The sequence below is a fragment of the Oryx dammah genome, unplaced genomic scaffold, assembly GCF_014754425.2.
Source record: "Oryx dammah isolate SB20612 unplaced genomic scaffold, SCBI_Odam_1.1 HiC_scaffold_1, whole genome shotgun sequence".
Taxonomy (NCBI): Eukaryota; Metazoa; Chordata; class Mammalia; order Artiodactyla; family Bovidae; genus Oryx; species Oryx dammah.
The window spans coordinates 77744386-77762199 of NW_024070185.1; the positions used below are offsets into that span (position 1 = coordinate 77744386).

A 17814-nucleotide genomic window follows, 5' to 3' on the forward strand; every position below is an offset into this window, starting at 1 on the left:
TGGGGTTGCAAAGAATTGGACAAAACTGAGCAACTTAACAGCAGCAGACTCCAAGCTGCTCTGTGCCTGGAGTATATCTTCAGAACCACAAGAGGAAATGGTGTAGAAAACCAATCCAGACCACGTCATCTGGATTGAGCGCGTCCCGCAAGTGGAGGAGGCTGGACTGCCAGGCTTATGTGATCACCCTACTTGGGACCCAGAATCTGGGAGCCAGTGACAGCCACCCAGGACTCAGCCACGTCCCCTTAACTAAACAGTCCCACCACTGTCCTGAATAAAGGCACACCTAGACCTTCCTTTACCAAGCTGCCAAAGAACGAGGAAGTTTACAAGGGTGAGACGTCAGGAAGGCAGATAAAAGCCCTGTGGCCCTGAGTCCAGGTGCCCAGAGAGATAACTCACTGCCACCTGCAGCCCGACCACTGGGCTCCCCACAAGCAGTGAGCTCTGCATATCTGTATGGACTGGGGGGCAGGAGTTGCTGCTGTGTTTTTGTTGGCACAGGGCCCTGAAGACAGCATGTCACTGGCAAGCTTCACTTACCTTTCTCACCTTGTCTCTTCAAATCGAAAGCCACCTCGGAGCTAGGGGCTGGTGTCTGGGGCTCACTGTGGCTGGGCACGTTTCCTCCTGCTTCTGGCACCTCTGCCTGGGGCAGGCCTGCCTCCTGCGGCCTGGGCTGGGGCTCACTGGGGGCTCGGGGCTGAAACAGGAACACAGGTGGTCAGGGCAGCAGCTCTGTGACCATGAACCTTCAACAACCCTGAGCAATGCAATGGACCACTGCAACCTTCCGATGAACAAGCACATGGAAACCCCAACTAATGCCATACCCCACCCTGGTCGTGCCCTACCACCTGGCATAAAGCAGAGATCTGAGCCTGGGCCCATATCTCCCAGAAAAAAAACTTTCAATAATGGATTAACAGGTAGGCAGAAGGTCAACAAGGAAAGAGAAGGCCTGAACATGACAAACCACCCAAGCAGACATCTATAGAGACCCAACTCAACAAGAGCAAAACACACACAAATGTGTATTCTTCTCAAGTGCACGTGGACTGCTCTCCAGGACAGACAGATGCTAGACCACAAAACGAACCTCAACAAACGTTAAATGACTGAACTCATACAATGTATGGTCACCAATCACAATGGAATGAAATTATAAATCAGCAACAGAATGAAGTTTTTTGAGAAATTCACAAACATTTGGAAACTAGACAACACACTCCTAAATAACCAGTGGGTCAAAGAAATCACAAGGAAAACTAGAAAATACCTTGAGAAAAATTAAAATGAAAACACAACACACCAAACTTCTGGAAGGCAACTAAAGCAGTGCTTAAAGGGAAATTTTCAGGCCTATCTCAAGAAAAAAGACAGATCTCAAATCAATAACCTAATCTCCCACCTTAAGACACTTGAAAAAAGAAGAAAAAACTAAACCTAAAGCAAGGAAGGATATAGTAAAGATGAGAACAGGAATCAATGACATACGTAAAAGAAAAACAACAAAGAAAATGAATGAAACCAAAAGTTAGTTCTTGAAAGATGAACAAATTTGACAAGCTTTAGCTAGATTAATTAAAAATAATTTCAAATTACTAACATCAAAAAGAGGATAACACTACCAACCCTTACACAAACTAAAAAATTGTATTATAAGGAAATACCAAGAACCATTTGCCAACAAGTTTGATAACTTAGCTAAAACAGACAAGTTCCTAGGATGTCACATACTACCAAAACTCATTCAAGAAGAAGTAGAAAATCTGAGCAGATTGTAACAAGAGACTGAAGTACTAATTTACAAATTTCCCCCTAAAAAAGCCCAGTTTCAAATGGCTCCTGTGGTAAATTCTACCAAGCATTTAATAGTAAATCTTCCCAAACTCTTCCAAAAACAGAATAGAAAGGAATACTCCCCAACTCATTCTATGAGCCCAATAATGACCCTGATGCCTAAGCCTGACAGACATTACAAGAAAATAAAACTGTAGACCTAATATGAACAAAGATCCCCAAATCATCAACAAAATAATAGTGAATTAAATCATGTGACACACAAAAGGACTACACACCAGGGCCAAGTAGGACTTTCCCCATCAATGGCAAGGTTTAACATCAAAGGTCAATTAATACAATATTACGTCAACAGTGTCATCCTAGTAGACGCAGAAAACACACTGGCAAAATTCAATAGCTTTTCTTCATAAAAACACTCAAAAAATTATGAATAGAGGGGAACTTCCTCAACTTGATAATGTGCATCTATGAAAAATACATAGGCATACCATGAATATATCACAGGTTCAGTGAGGCAAATATCACAATAAAGTGAGTCACACCAATTTCCCGGTATCCCAGTACATATGAAAGCTATGTTTACACTATTCTGTAGTCTATCAGGTATACAACAGCACTGTGTTCAAAAACTGTACTACCTTAACTAAAAAATACTTTCTTTTCTAAAAATACCAAAAAATTACAAGAGTAACATCAAGACCCCTGATCACAGATTCCTATAACAAATATAATAATAATAAAGTCTGAAATATTTTAAGAATTACCAAAAACTGACAAAGAGATACGAAGTGAGCAAATGCTGTTGGAAAAAAATGAAGCCAATTTATCTGCTCAACATATGGCTGCCACAATCCTTCAATATGTAAAAAACACAAATATCTGCGAAGCACAATAAAATGCGGTATGCTTGCACAGCTAACACCAGACTTAAGAGTGAAAGAGTTAAAAGCTTTCCCCCTATGATCAAAAAGAAGACAAGGATGTCTATCCTCACCACTTACATTTAACATTATACTTGAGGTTCTAGCTAGGGCTATTAGGTGATAAAAAGAAACATCCAGATTGGAAAAGAAGATGCAAAACTACCTCTATTTTTAGATGACATAATCTTGTATTCAGAAAATCCTAAGGAATCACAAAAAAATACTACCTGAACTAATAAACAAGTTCAGAAAGGCTGATAGATACAAGATCAATATAAAAAATGAATTATCCACACACTAGCAATAAACAGTTGAAAATGAAATTAAGAAAACAATTCCATTTATAACAGCATCAAAAATACTTAGAAATAAATTGAACAAAAGTGCAAGAATTCTGAAAACTACAAAACATAATTGAAAAGATTTTTAAAGGACTTAAAGAAATGGAAAGAAATCCCACATTCACACATCAGAAGACAGGATGTTAAAATGGCAACACTTCCCAAAGGGACTTACAGACTATAATCTCTGTCCAAATCCCACCTGGCTTGAAGACATTGACAAGGAGATCCAAAAATTAACATAAAAAGTCATCCAGTGCAGAATAGCCAAAAAAATCTTGAAAAAGAACAAAGTTGGAGCAGTCAAAGCTGCTGATTTCAAAGTTTATTACAAAAATACAGTATTCCAGACTGTGTAATGTGGACATAAGGATAGAAAAAGAGATCAAAGGAGAGTCCAAAAACAGACCCTCATCTTTACAGTAAAGTGATTTTTCTGACAAGGATGCCAAGGCAACTCAGTGGGGAAAAGAATCGTTTTTTGTTTTCCCAACAAATGGTGTTGAGACAACTGGATATCTACATGCAAAATAATAAAGTTGAACCACTACCTCACATCATATGCAAAATTAACTCAATATGAATCACAGGACTAAACAGAAGAACTAAATACTAAGAACTTTACAAGTCTCAGGAGAAAAAACAGGAATAAATCTTCATGATGCTAGGTTAGGCAAAGTAGTTTCAGATATGACACCCATAGAACAAACAAAAGAAATAGATAAACTAGACTTAAAATTAGTAACTTGTCTACTTCAATGAACACCATCAAGAAAGTTAAATGATAACTCACAGAATGGGAAAAAATATTTGCAAATCATCACCTAATATCTCTATATGAATACATAAAGAACTCTAACAACTCAATAATAAAAACAACTCAATTTCAAAACAGACAAAGGATACAATTTACAATTTCTCCAAAGAGAAATTACAGTCAACAAAGCAATACATGAAAAGATACTCAATATCATCAACTATTGAGAAATGCAAATCAAAGATACAATGAGATAGCACTGCACACCTACTAGAATGGTTATAACGAAAAAGACAAATGTAATAACAAGAGTTGGCAAGGATGTGGAAAAACTGGTACCCTCATAAACTGTTGGTAGGAATGTAGAAGGGTATGATCACTTTCCGAAACTGTGTGGCAGTTTCTCAATACCCTGCGGAGAGTTACCACACGATCCAACAGTTTCCCTCCGGGTATATACCTAAAAGTAATGAAGGCCTATGTTCACACAAAAAAGTGTGCATGGGCATTCACGGCACCATTATTCACAGTGGCCAGAAAGTGGAAATAACCCAAATGCCCATCAACTGACAAATAAACAAACTAAATACAGTACAGTCATACAATGGAGTATTATTCAGCCATATAAAGGAAGCACTCATACATGCTACAACACGGATGAATCCTGAAAGCTGTATGAAAGTAACTGATAAACATTATTTTCCACCATAAATAAATGTCATATATAAATGTCCAGATAAGGTAAATCTATAAGACAGAAAATAGATCACAGCTCATCTAAGCCTCCAGGAACTGGAAGTAAAAGGGGAGTGAGCTAATGGGTACAGGATTTCTTTGGGGAGTTATGAAAAGGTTCTAAAATTGACTGTGATGATGACTCCATCACAGTGTGGTGATGATGACTTCCCGTTAGTGAATACACTAAAACCACTGAACTGTAAATATTACATAGGTGACTCTATGGTAGGTGAAATATATCTCAATAAAATGGCTACATTTAAAACAAAGATCCCCCAGAAGGCTTTGAGCAGCACTTCCACAGGCTGTGCTTACACAGGAGGCAGCCTGACAGCATGGCTCGGGTCAGCTCCATCACTGACCAGGTGCGCTGACCTGGGGACAGTATTTGACCACCTCCACGGGCCCCAGCGCCCTCAAAACAGGAAAACAAAAACAACCCTCTCCCAGGGTGGCTGTGAGCTTTAAATGAAGCAATCTCCATACAGCCTGGAGCACAGCATACTCAGTCAGAGACCCTACACCCTGGGACCAGGCTGTTGTGTCTCAGGGAACCAGAGCAAACTGGATAGCAGATAAGGAACAGGATGCCTGAAGAGAGGGCAGGAAGACCTTTGGAAGATTCCTTACCTGCTGGCTTTGGTCCTTCCGTCCATTTAGATCGTGTGAAGGCATGGCCTCGTTCCCCTTCCTGGTGACTTCTTCTAGTCTCTCGTCACACTGTTCCTTCACCTCTTTCATCTGACTGATGCACTGGTTCCTGTGAAGGTGGAAGAAAGCAAAAGAAAAGGACAGCTGTTCAGAGACACTATTTAAGTTTGGCCCTGCTGTGACGGTGAAATCCAATTCCCAGACAGACACAGCTCACCTCTTTCTTGCTTCCTGCACTTCATCTGAAAAAGACACTGAGGCAGGGCAACAGTATGTTTCAGTTATTAAATGACATGAAAACTGGAGTCAACTGAAACTTCCAAAAAATACGTCATATTGTTCTAAAATAAATGAACTTAACTTGTTAAAAAAAGTTTTTTAATATAATCTGTGGCATAATAAAAAAAACATGGGATCTTTGTCCCCAACTATCGGCACAGAGCTCCTACAACCCTTGGAATTTCCTGAGTAATAGTGTCTTCTGCTATACATGAGCCCCGGGACACCATACCTGAGTTTATGCTAAGGGGCTGACTTACTGAGAGGAGCCTACACAGCTTCAGGATGGGGGCTGGTGGCCACGGGAGCCAACTGTATAACGAGAGGGTTGGAGCTTACAGCCCCATTTTCTAGGATGGAGGGAGAGACTGGAGATTGAGTTCAATCATATGGCCATTCAACCAGTCACGTCTACGTAATAAAACCTCAGATAAGCACCCTAGATGATAAGGCTTGGTGAGCTTCCCATTTGGTGAACATCTCTGTGAACCAGTAAGGAGGCAACCCAACTCTAACAGAAGCTCCTGCTTAACCCCTACTTCCACCCTAGGCCTTGCCTCATGAGTCCCTACCACTCAGTGCTTGCTAAGTTGTATCCTTTATAATAAAACTGCAATTCTAAACACAGAGCTCTCCTGAGCTCTAGCGAGTTATTGATCCTGAGGGGGTTGTGGGAAGCCCTGAATCTGTAGTGAGCCAGGCAAAAGTACATGTGGCCTGAGGCCATGAGAACTACGGCCAGCATCCAAAGGAGGGGCAGTCTTGCGGGACTGAGCCCCGTAACATGCGGTTTGTGCTAACTCTTGGTGGTGTCAAAACTGAATTGGATTTCTGTTTGGGGAAGACAGAATAGAAGTATTTTTCACTATTCCTCCACTGAGCACAGCTAGAACTCTGGACATTATATTTTCAACAAACAGAAGAAGACTCTGAAAGATGGAGTGATAAAGGCAGACTGGTTAGGGACCTCAGGATCTAGAACAACACAGTGTGTACGTGGAGAGTACATGGAAAGTCTGTATTTCCACCCCACTCTGACACTAACAAGGCTCCCCTCCCTCTCCCCAGACAGTGGTGTCGTGTCAGTAAAGAGCCAGGCTCTCACCACCAACTGCTTAGAGGTGCCAAAGATCAGTCATCATATCGAGAACCAGGAAGATCTGAAATTGAATGAAGAGAGACAACCAACAGATACCAAACCAACATAACAGAGAAGTTGAAACGATCTGACAAAGATTTTAAAGCAGTCACTTCATTAGAAATGTTTCAATGAGTAATTCAAACATGCTTGGAACAAATGAAAAATTTAATAGTTTCATCAAAGAATTAGAAAGTTTCAGCAAAGAAGAGAAGATATAAAGAAGAACCAAATGGAAACTTAATACAATAATTAAAATTTTAAAACTCAGAGTAGGTAAAGAACCAATGAACTGGAAGATACAACAACAGACGTCACCTAATCTAAACACAGAGAGGAAACAGACTTAGGGAAGAAAAAGGACAAAGCTTCATGGACCTATATGACAATTACAAAGGACCTAACATTCACGTCATCAGAATCTGTGTAAAAGGTTTTCTCAGCAGGTCCACATAACTAGTCACTTTCACACTGGTCCTTAAGATACTACTCTTAACTTGCTACCCTCCATGACTATATGATACTATCTGCCCTACCCAGGTCACTCTGAGTTCTTTCTCTCCTAAATTATCTCATCTTCCTTCTCAGCTCCTTATTGCTTAGGACTCAATTCTAAATAGCCTCTCCTAAGAAGTCTTTTTTGGAGGGGTAACAGATAAGCATTGATGAAAATGATCTAGGTTAAAAAACAATATTTAAAGAGACAGGCACCTTCAGAAAGTATGTAAGTTAGCTTCAGGTCTGGCTAGGTGAAACAAAAAGGCCAAAAGATAGCAGTTTATATTTTCCTCACATAAAAGTAGATCAGGGTTAGTATGGCAGCTTGGAGTCATTACAAATTCAGGTTTCTCTTTCAGTTTTAAAATCCTAGCAGTGGTTTCTATCCCCCATGATTACCTCATGACCTAGGATGGCTACAAGTAGTCCAGCCATCTTGTGTGAAGCCCAGGCAATAGGAAGGAAGGAGGAGAAAAGGCAAGAAAAGGGATGTGCACTGACCTATCCTCATATTCAGAAGTTTCCCTGTAAGCCCCACCCCACAATTTCCTTTCCCCACTGGCCAGAATTTAATCACCTGGCCATACCCAACTGCAAGGAGGGACTAAAAATGTAGTATTTTTCTGGTAAAAAGATAAATGGATGGATAAGTACTGACCAGTCTTTGCCACTGAGAGCTTCAGAATGTTTTGTGTTACAAAACATTGACAAAATAATTGAAGAGTGTCCCAGGTTAAGAACACAACCAATTACATACTATTATGTTAATTTACATGGATTAGAGTTGAAGACAGCAGTACAAATTTATGTTTAATTTAAATATAGACACATACAGAAATATTTACCAATATATAACACAAGTTAGTATACACATACATATATCTCTCTGCTCCATCATCTGAGAGGCCCTAGTAGCAATGATAGCCCAGTTGCAAAAAGCACACCCAGTACCCAGATCTTGGTTTCTGAAACACCATTCTCCAATGAAGAGAACAAGGACTCCCTGGAGAAATGGTTGACTGGATGACTCTAGGACTGGGGCAAGAAATATAGGAAAATGAGTCTGAAGCATCTTTTGGTGCCAGATTATAAAAAAGTAATTTAAAAGAGGGGTGGGAAGACAAACCCACAATATCACAAATATGTCAACTGGATAAAGGAACTAACTGAAAAAGTTCCCAATGGCCAAAGCTGGAAAATTTTAAGAAAAATAAATAAATTAGTATTGGATTATAACCTAAAGTATAAAATAAACATCCACTAATCCATACTGATATCAATCATTAGACAAACAAGAAGAGTCACAGCTCCTGTGCAGGAAAATTCCAGACAACTTCATGCAGACACTCCATCCTTAGGGAAGTGGAGCATAATTTCCCAATCTTTAAGCATAGTGAATTTCTTCCAAAGATTACAGCATAAAAGGAGAAAAAACAGAGTAAATTTACAATGGAAAAAAACCTGATAAACATTACCTCAATCAGATGCTCAACAGTGATGTGAAGCCATGAGAATGGCATTTCACCTCTGTGGCCTTCCCCTCAAAAATGGGTTGCCCTTGTTTCACCATGAGAAAAAACATGAGATACATCCCAACTGAAGGACATTCTACAAAATACCTGGACAGCACTCCTCAAAACTATCAAGATCATAAAAAAATAACTAAAGCCTGATAAAACATGATAAACACAGCATAATTACCACACTCTCTGCCTGGCATATAAGAAAAAACCTATAAATGAACCATGCCATGATCTGTGTGCCTTATTATTAGCGAATCTCAGTTTTCATGTTGACATGTTAGACTCCTTTTGAATTATGTAAATCCAGGAAGTAATTATATAAGCTTGGATTAAAACAACTATGCAACTTGTTAAGTTGTACAAGACTTGTGGACTTTGCTAATTTAATAATGCCACTTGTAAAGTTAGCTTACCCCTAATTAAACAAATAAATTCTTGAAAGTTAAAAAAAAGTAAAGCCTGAGAAACTATCACAGCCAAGAGAAGCCTAGGGAAATATAACAGATCAATGTAATGCATCCCTGGAATAGAAAGAGGGCAAAACTAGGGAAAAACTGAGGAAACACTGAGTAGAGATGGACTTCAAGATAAAAATAAGGCATGTATACTGGGTAATCAGTCCTGACAGGTACTTCATTCTAACACAAAATGTGAACACGGATCTGGTGTGGGTTGTGCAGGAACTTCCTGTACTGTCTCTACAATAAGACTGTAAATCTAAAGCTGTTCAAAAATTTTAAATTTATTTTTAAAAATTAAAAATTGAATTGGAGAACATCCGACTGGTGTCAGAAAGTTATTACTGGGACATACAATCTAATTCAGCCTGAACTCTCAATTAGATATTTCAAGACATCACTTCAGCTTCCTGCCTGGAATTTATTTTATGAATATTTCAAAGTATCAGAGCTATGAAGTAACTGAATTACCCACTTGTACAAATAAGAAAGCCAGAAATAACCAATGTAGGTGAGGGTGTGGAAAAAAGGGAACCCTTGTACCCTATTGGAGAAGGAAATGGCAAGCCACTCCAGTATTCTTACCTGGAGAATCCCATGGACAAGGAGCCTGGTGGGCTACAGTCCACGGGGTCACAAAGAGTCAGATATGACTGAGTGACTAACACTCGTACCCTATTGGTGAGAATATAAATTGGTACAACCACTACAGAAAATAGTAGGGTGGTTTCTCAAAAAACTAAAAAGAGAACTACCATATGACCAATTTAACAGAAAAAAACAAAACCATTAATTCAAAAAGACACATGCATCCCAATGCTCACAGCAGCATTATTTACAATTGCCAAGACATGGAAGCAACCTGCTGCTGCTGCTAAGTCGCTTCAGTCGTATCTGACTCTGTGAGACCCCAGAGATGGCAGCCCACCAGGCTCCGCCATCCCCGGGATTCTCCAGGCAAGCACACTGGAGTGGGTTGCCATTTCCTTCTCTAATGCATGAAAGTGAAAAGTGAAAGTGAAATCGCTCAATCGTGTCCGACTCCTAACGACCCCATGGACTGCAGCCTACCAGGCTCCTCCATCCACAGGATTTGCCAGGCAAGAGTACTGGAGTGGCGTGCCATTGCCTTCTCCGATGGAAGCAACCTAAGAGTCCATAAATAGATGAATAGATAAAAAGTGCGATACATATATGTGTGGGTATGCACACACAGGAATACTACTCAATAATTTTAAAAAAATGAAATTTTATCGTCTTCAGCATATGGATGGACCTGGAGGGCATTATGCTAACTGAAATAAGTCAGAGAAAGACAAATACTGTATGATACCACTTCTATGTTGAATCTAAAAAGTACAACAGGCTACTGAATATAACAAAAAGAAGCAGACTCACAGATATAAACTAGTTACCAGTGGGGAGAGGGAAAGGCAGAGGAGAAATCTAGGAGAAACACAGTGGAGAGAGAGAGGTATAAACTATTGGGTATAGATAGGTATATATCGTACAACATAGGGAATCTAGCCATTATTTTGTAATAACTATAAATAGAAATAGTATTGGGTTATAATCCAGTTCTACAATTATAAAAATTGTGTAACTTTTTAAATTTAAAATTATTCCCAATATAAAAATACAGAAAATACCAAAGAGAGAGATAAGAATGTGAGGATTCCAGGAGTAGTCTTGTTATACATGTGTTTGGAGTTTCAGACAGAGAAGCAAGGGAGAATGGGGTCAGAAAGCACTGTAAGACAGAATGGCTAGAAATTATTCAGAATTGATAAAAAAGAAAAAAAGATCTCAACAGACTTGGAAAAATAAATATTTCCCCCCAAAAAGAAACAGCAATTAAATAAATACATACACACATACATACATACAAATAAGGAAGCTAGGTGATCAGACCGACATTGACCAGGGTCACAGAGACAGAATGAGGTAAGGCTGAACCCAGAAACCAGACTGAGCAGGGCTCTCTCTATCCCCTGGCTGCCTCTCTGGAGCTGCAGGTATTTCAGAGCCAACTGTAACTGTACTCAACCTCTAACTCTTGTAACAACCCTTTAGTTCAAAGGACTTACTGGGTCTCAGAGTACCACACACAGAAGGGCATCAGAACTGCAGAAAAAAAGGGAAGACAGAGCATCTGACCTTGGACAGCAATATAGAGATCAAGGAAAGACCTGGTGAAACCTTCATGGAAATAAAATTCTCATGAACACGCAAGCCACAGGAGGTGGACACGTGCACAGTAGCCTAAACAGAACAAACAAAAAGAAGTCTGTGCAAGGAAAGAACAAAATGTGTGCAATTCACTGTGATCAAACAACTTCCCAGAAGCTCAGGATTGGCAATGAGCAGGTGCACAGCCATTTCCAAACTGGTAAATCTACAAAAGGGAAATACTGTTTTCACCTGCTCTCAGCCCTTCCAAAATCAAGTACAAAGAGCCTTGCATAAGATCATGGCATCCGGTCCCATCACTTCATGGCAAACAGAAGGGGAAAACACAGAAGCAGTGTTGGGCTTCCAAAATCACTGAGGACGGTGACTACAGCCATGAAATTAAAAAATGCTTGCTCCTCAGAAGGAAAGCTATGACAAACCTAGACAATGTATTAAAAAGATAAACCTCACTTTGCCGACAAAGGTCTGTATAGTAAAAGCTATGGCCATGCACGGATGTAAGAGTCAGACCACTGAAGAAGGTTGAGCACCGAAGAACTGATGCTTTCAAACTGTGGTGCTGGAGAAGACTCTAGAGAGCTCCCTGGACTGCAAGGAGAGGAAACCAGTCAGTCCTAAAGGAAAGCAACCCTGAATATTCATTGGAAGTTCTGTTACTGAAGCTGAAGCTCCAATACTTTGGCCACGTAATGCGAAGAGCTGACTCTAGAAAAGACCCTGATGCTGGGAAAGATTAAAGGCAAAAGGAGAAAGGAGCAGCAGAGGATGAGATGGTTGGATAGTATCACTAACTCAATGGACATGAATTGGAGCAAACTCTAGGTGATAGCGGAAGACAGAGGAGCCTAGAATGCTACAGTCCATGAGGTCACAAAGAATCAGACACAACTTAGCAAACTGAATAATAACAACACATCAAAGAACAAAGAGGGCTGGGGTCATGGGCAGCTGGTTGCCTCTGAATCCCAAATTTCCTGTGTCTGGGGTATACACTTTCTATGAAGGAAATGGGAGAGAAAAATAAACAGACTACAACTTTATTCTCTACCCTCTAAATTGGTTTTTACTATCTTACTAAGGGGTTTAGCCGAACTTTTTAAATGTTTATTGTTTTGACCACAAAAGTACTCTGATATGATAAGTATAGAGTATTTGTATGCTACTAAAGTCATTAGCTTAAAACAGACTGTCCTAACTATATGCTGGCGATCTGATGTACAGCATGGTGACTACAGTTAATAAAAATGCATTTTATACTTGCAATTTGCTAGATCTTAAGTGTTCTCACCATACACATAGAGGTAAAGACAGGGGATTATGGATGATTTTGAGTATTATTTCACAATGTATAGGTATATCAAAATATCATGCTTTTATGTCTTAAATACATGCAATGATTATTTGTCAATCCTAACTCAATAAAGTTAAAAAAAAAAAACCTCCATTCTCACTGCAAAAATTTGGAAAGTGACTTAAAAGCCTCAAGAAAACAAAATGTCCATAATACCAATGCCAAGTGATAAATTACATGAATATTATACCAAACTCCTTAAAGTCTATGACTTTGACTTAGGTCACATCTGAGCACTTTTGGAACACATTTTTAAAGGCTTTCGATTACTGATTAACTAGTACACCTGCACTTTACAGAGTTCTCAGTTATGTAGTTTACAGTATATGGAGTTAGTCATTTCCTTCTAAGGAGAAGTGCCCTCTTGTACGATGGCTAACAGCCCCTGAGCGGCGCACACTTGATGCGGACAAACTTACAGGTCGTAGGAGAACTTCCTCTCCAGGTTGGTCTGGTTCTTCTGAAACTGGAGGACCTCCTGTTGCAGCCTGCCATAATTCTTCTGCAGGGCCTTTAACTGGTCTAAACCAAGAGGAGCACATGAAATGACTGGGGTCGCCAGCACAGCCATCCTGAGCACAGCAGACACACCAACACCCACCATGGGAACACAAGGGGCCGGGGCACCAAGAGAGCAAGGAGGGGAAAGAGAAAGCAATGAGGCCATGGCCCCACCCCAGGAACCTCCCCACCCTGATCCGGGAAGCAGCCCAGAAGGTGTATGATCCTATAGGAGCCAGGACCCTGATTCCTTCCCACACGTTTCTCCTAAATGTCCTTTTGACCTCCAACCCTTACAGTGCATCAGGAGGTCCTACTGCCTGTTTCCCTCCTAGACATCATACACCCTGAACTGCTCACAACGCTGCTCTCAGCAGCTCCATATCCTTCAGTCTGAAAAATCGATTTTGACACCTGGTCAGCAGCCTCTCCTACGTAATCCCTCCACCCCCCATCCTCAGCCACAGACTACCTGCCAGTATCCTTCTCCTGTTATTTGCTCACAACCCAGTTATTCTCTGAGGCCCCCTGTGCACTCAGTCACCTGACCCTCCTGTTTGGGAAACAACAGCTTTCTTTGAGGAAATCCATCAGCCCCATGGCTGCAGCCCGGCTCGTAAAAGCTCTGCAGAAAAAGCAGCAGCTCACTGACCAACAACCAAGTTGGGGGCAGAAGGAAAAAGTGCCACAAAGGTGACACCAGAACGGGCTGAGGGCAGCGACGAGGGCCTGGGACACAGCCCTGGACAGACACCTGAGCTTCCCCAAGGTCTGTCGCCGCAGCTCTAGACCTGCAAGGGTCTTGGGGCGGTGGGGAGGGGGGAGACGCGTGTGCTGGCGGGAGTGGTTTAAAATTTTTAAAAGTAAAAGACACCCTGAACTGCTGATACACACTGCAACATGGATCCACCTCAGAAGCATTTATCTATACGACATGCTTGAAAAGATAAAACTACGGGAGTAGAGAATGTTTCACTGGGTGCCTGAGGCTGAAGTGAGGGCGGCGGGGAGGAATTCCTGGAGTGGGACATGAGCTGTGTCTTGACTTTATGTCAAAATACACTGAAAGGTACACTACAAAGGGTGAACCTTATTGTGTATAAATTATACTTCAATAAACCTAACCTAAAAAAAAAAAAATTTCGTAGCAAACCAAACCCAGGACGAGGGAATACTAACTCAGCAATAAAAAAGGAATGGACTATTTACTGCAGCCCCAACAGCATGGATGAATTTCAAGATAATTATGCTGAGTGAAAGAAGGTTCACAAAAAAAGGTATATGCCATCTGATATACACAAAATCGTAAAAATTACAGACTAATCTAGAGGGACAGAAAGCAGGTCAGACAGGGCCTCGGGAGGACTATCCAGAGGCACAAAGAAGCTTCTTGGGGTGATAGACATGTTCACTGTGTTGATGCTGTGGTGGTTTCCTGAAGAGCCACTCATGTCAAAATGGTGGGACTGCACTTTAAATATGTGCAGGGGACTTCCCTGGTGGTCCAGTGGTTAAGAATCCACCTTCCAATGCAGGGGAACCAAGGTACCACATGCCACGGGCAACTAAGTCCATGTGCCACAACTAAAGAAACCTTGCACGCTATAACAAAGATCCAGTGCAGCCAAAATAATTAAATATGCGTAGTTTATTATATGTAAATCACACCTGATTAAAGCTGTTTAAAATACTAAGTATAAGAAAGGCTGCAGGCTGTATGCCATACTTGAGGACAGACCATCAGGTCATCAACTCTGAGAAACCCTGGCAGTCAACTAACCCATTTAACTTAGTGTAACTCTGCGTTTCCCCTATTAATATTCTTAGAAGCTGGTTTGGAATTAGAATTCTAGACCAGCACTGCTGAAAAGGACTATAATATAAGCCACACAGATCATTTAAAATTCCCTAGAACCACATTTTTAAAAAGCAAATAAAACCAGGTGACATTAATTTTAATAATATATTTCATTAAATCCAACAGATCCAAAATATGATCATGGCAACATAGAATTAATGTAAAAAAAAAAAAAGAATAAAACATTTTATACTTTTTTTTTAATACTATGTCTTTGAAACCTGGTGTGTATTTTACAGTTATAGCACATCTCAATTCAGATGTTAAAGAGGAATTGGGACTTCTTGATTTGAATTTAGATTTCATAACATATACAGTTAAAATAATACTGGTATAAGCGAGTTGTCCCAAAGATACTTAAGCTCCCAATAGCTGAGACAAGTATCAGCTTTAATTTTAAATTGCAGAAAAGTAAACAAAAATTAAAAGTCAAGTTCTTCTGTCCCATGAGCCACATCACAAATGTTTACTGCCCAAACGAATCCCACATAGTGGGTCTCAGGGCTACTATTCTGAAGCCCAGTTCTAGATTGACCTTCCCATCTTAGAAGTGGAAACTGAGGCTGAAGGCGCTGAGTTTCCTAAACTAGGGGCACAGGCGAGACCAGGGTCAGGCCAAGGATCACAGGACCCAGTGCTCCCTTCACCAGGTAGGAAGACTGCAGTGGACCCTCTAGCCCCTCTGGCCATACCACACAGAGGGGCTCATCCCATCTCCACCTTCTTCTCTGCTGCGGAAGGGCCCAAAGAAAAACAAACTGGCTGCGAGCAGCAGAGATATGCAATTAAATTGGGCTGTATCACTTTTATATAAATTTCATGAATTCAGGATGACCCAATGCAAAGAGAGCATACGTATATCATATATACATAATGTGTATATATATAAAACAGATGACACACGTATCATATATATATTTCTTAATGTATCACAAAATAAGAATCTGAAATCTCCTCATAACAGCTTGCAATGTATTCAGTAACACTGTAAAAAGGTAAAGAGATACAGTTGGCAAAAAGAATAAAGAACAAAGATTACTCAATTGCTCCAACACTACCCATCATCAGGGCTTCCCGGTGGCTCAGTCGGTGAAGAATGTGCCTGCAATGGAGGAGATCTGGGTGCGATCCCTAGGTCAGCAAAATCCCCTAGAGAAGAGAATGGCTACCCATTCCAGTATTCTTGCCTGTAGAATCCCATGGACACAGGAGCCTGGCAGGCTACAGTCCATGGTGTTGCAAAGAGTCAGACATGATTAAGCAACTAACACTTTCACTTTCTACCCATCATCATATTTCAATAAGAGACCCCAGAATAGGATGGAGGAAAGGTGGGTTTTTCCTAACAAACCTGACATCTGGTGTAAAGTGGGGAGTGGAACTCACCTTGCAAGGTTCTGATGAGCCTCTCGCCTGTGGTGATGTTATTCACTAAAACGGCCTGCAAAGAAGATAAACATATAAAATGAAACACTGACAACCGACAACTTAGAAGAGCCCTGACGAGATGTGAATGTGGGAGAAAGGCTGGGGAGTAGCCCCTGCCCCACCCCGCCCCGGTATGAACTTGGCTGCCTGGGCAGGAGCACCCAGGCAAGGGCGGGCGGCTCCTCTGGCTGTCTCCACTCCATGCCCGCAGAAACAGAAACCCCACAGTAACTGCGGTCTTTCTCTGGGGGAATCCAGATACAGTCCGTCTCAACCAGAAGTTAAAACTGGCTGGGGGCGGGTGTTTGGCAACCGCTCCACCTGCCTGATAGTCAAAGCTGTGGTTTTTCCAGTGGTCACGTATGGATGTGAGAGTTGGACCATAAAGGAGGCTAAGTGGCGAGGAACTGACGCTTTTGAACTGTGGTGTTGGAGAAGACTCTTGACAGTCCCTGGATTGCAAGCAGATGAAACCAGTCAATCCTAAGGGAAATCAACCCTGAATATTCATTGGAAGGACTGATGCCTGAAGTATCAATACTTTGGCCACCTGATATGAAGAGCCAACTCACTGGAAAAGACTCTGATGCTGGGAAAGACTGAAGGCAAAAGGAGAAGAAGGCAGCAGAGGATGAGATAGCATCACCAACTCAAAGGACATGAATTGAGCCAACTCCAGGAGACAGTGAAGGACAGGGAGGCCTGGCGTGCTACAGTCCACGAGACTGCCAAGAATCGGACACGACTGAGCAACTGAACCACCACCACCACCACCTGTGAAGCCTCCTGATCCTTTCTAACTTCCAACATTTCTCCTTCCATCCAGACTGCAAGCTCAGGGCACAGAGGGGGTCACCTGCAGCTAGCTATGTAACGTTGGGAATGCCCACAACAGAGGACAAAGAAGCAACGGAGGCCTCAGGAAAACAATGAAAAACACAAAAAAGTAAGAAACGTGATCGCGGGGCTCAGTGTAAGCAGCAGCCTGTACATAGGCACAGTCACCACCAGGTGCCAGGTGGCCCCAGGGTGCGCCTCACCCTCAGCCCTGTGACCCTCACACAGCTGTCTGAGGAGGCAAAACACAATCCCACTGAGGGGGATAGGAAACTGAGGCACAGGTGGCTTTAGAGACTCAATGTTATGTGACCTTCTCAACAGCAAACAGGCAGAGCCCAGGTCCGAGCCTGGCAGGCCTGCCCCAGAGATGAAGCTCCTCCTCACCGCCTGCCTGCCAAATCGGGATCTGACCCCAGCAGGACTGCGATCCAGTGACAAATGGGGATCCGAAGCCCAGCAGGACAGTGATCTAGTGACTGTGCCTGGTGCTGTACCCTGAAGGAAAGGTGACATCAAACACCAGTCTGC

General features: G+C 41.6%; 1 protein-coding gene across 3 annotated transcripts in view; it reads right to left on the minus strand.

Moving 5' to 3' along the window:
* Nucleotides 1-17814, minus strand: part of GOLM1 (golgi membrane protein 1) — a 57485-nt gene that overhangs the window by 9269 nt on the left and 30402 nt on the right. For all 3 annotated transcript variants that reach the window (XM_040244990.1, XM_040244983.1, XM_040244998.1), the window contains 4 exons: nucleotides 16405-16459; nucleotides 13079-13181; nucleotides 5199-5328; nucleotides 547-706 (listed from right to left, as the gene is read on the minus strand). In XM_040244990.1, coding sequence (XP_040100924.1) covers nucleotides 547-706; nucleotides 5199-5328; nucleotides 13079-13181; nucleotides 16405-16459 — 448 coding nt within the window. The remainder of the gene's footprint in view (nucleotides 1-546; nucleotides 707-5198; nucleotides 5329-13078; nucleotides 13182-16404; nucleotides 16460-17814) is intronic.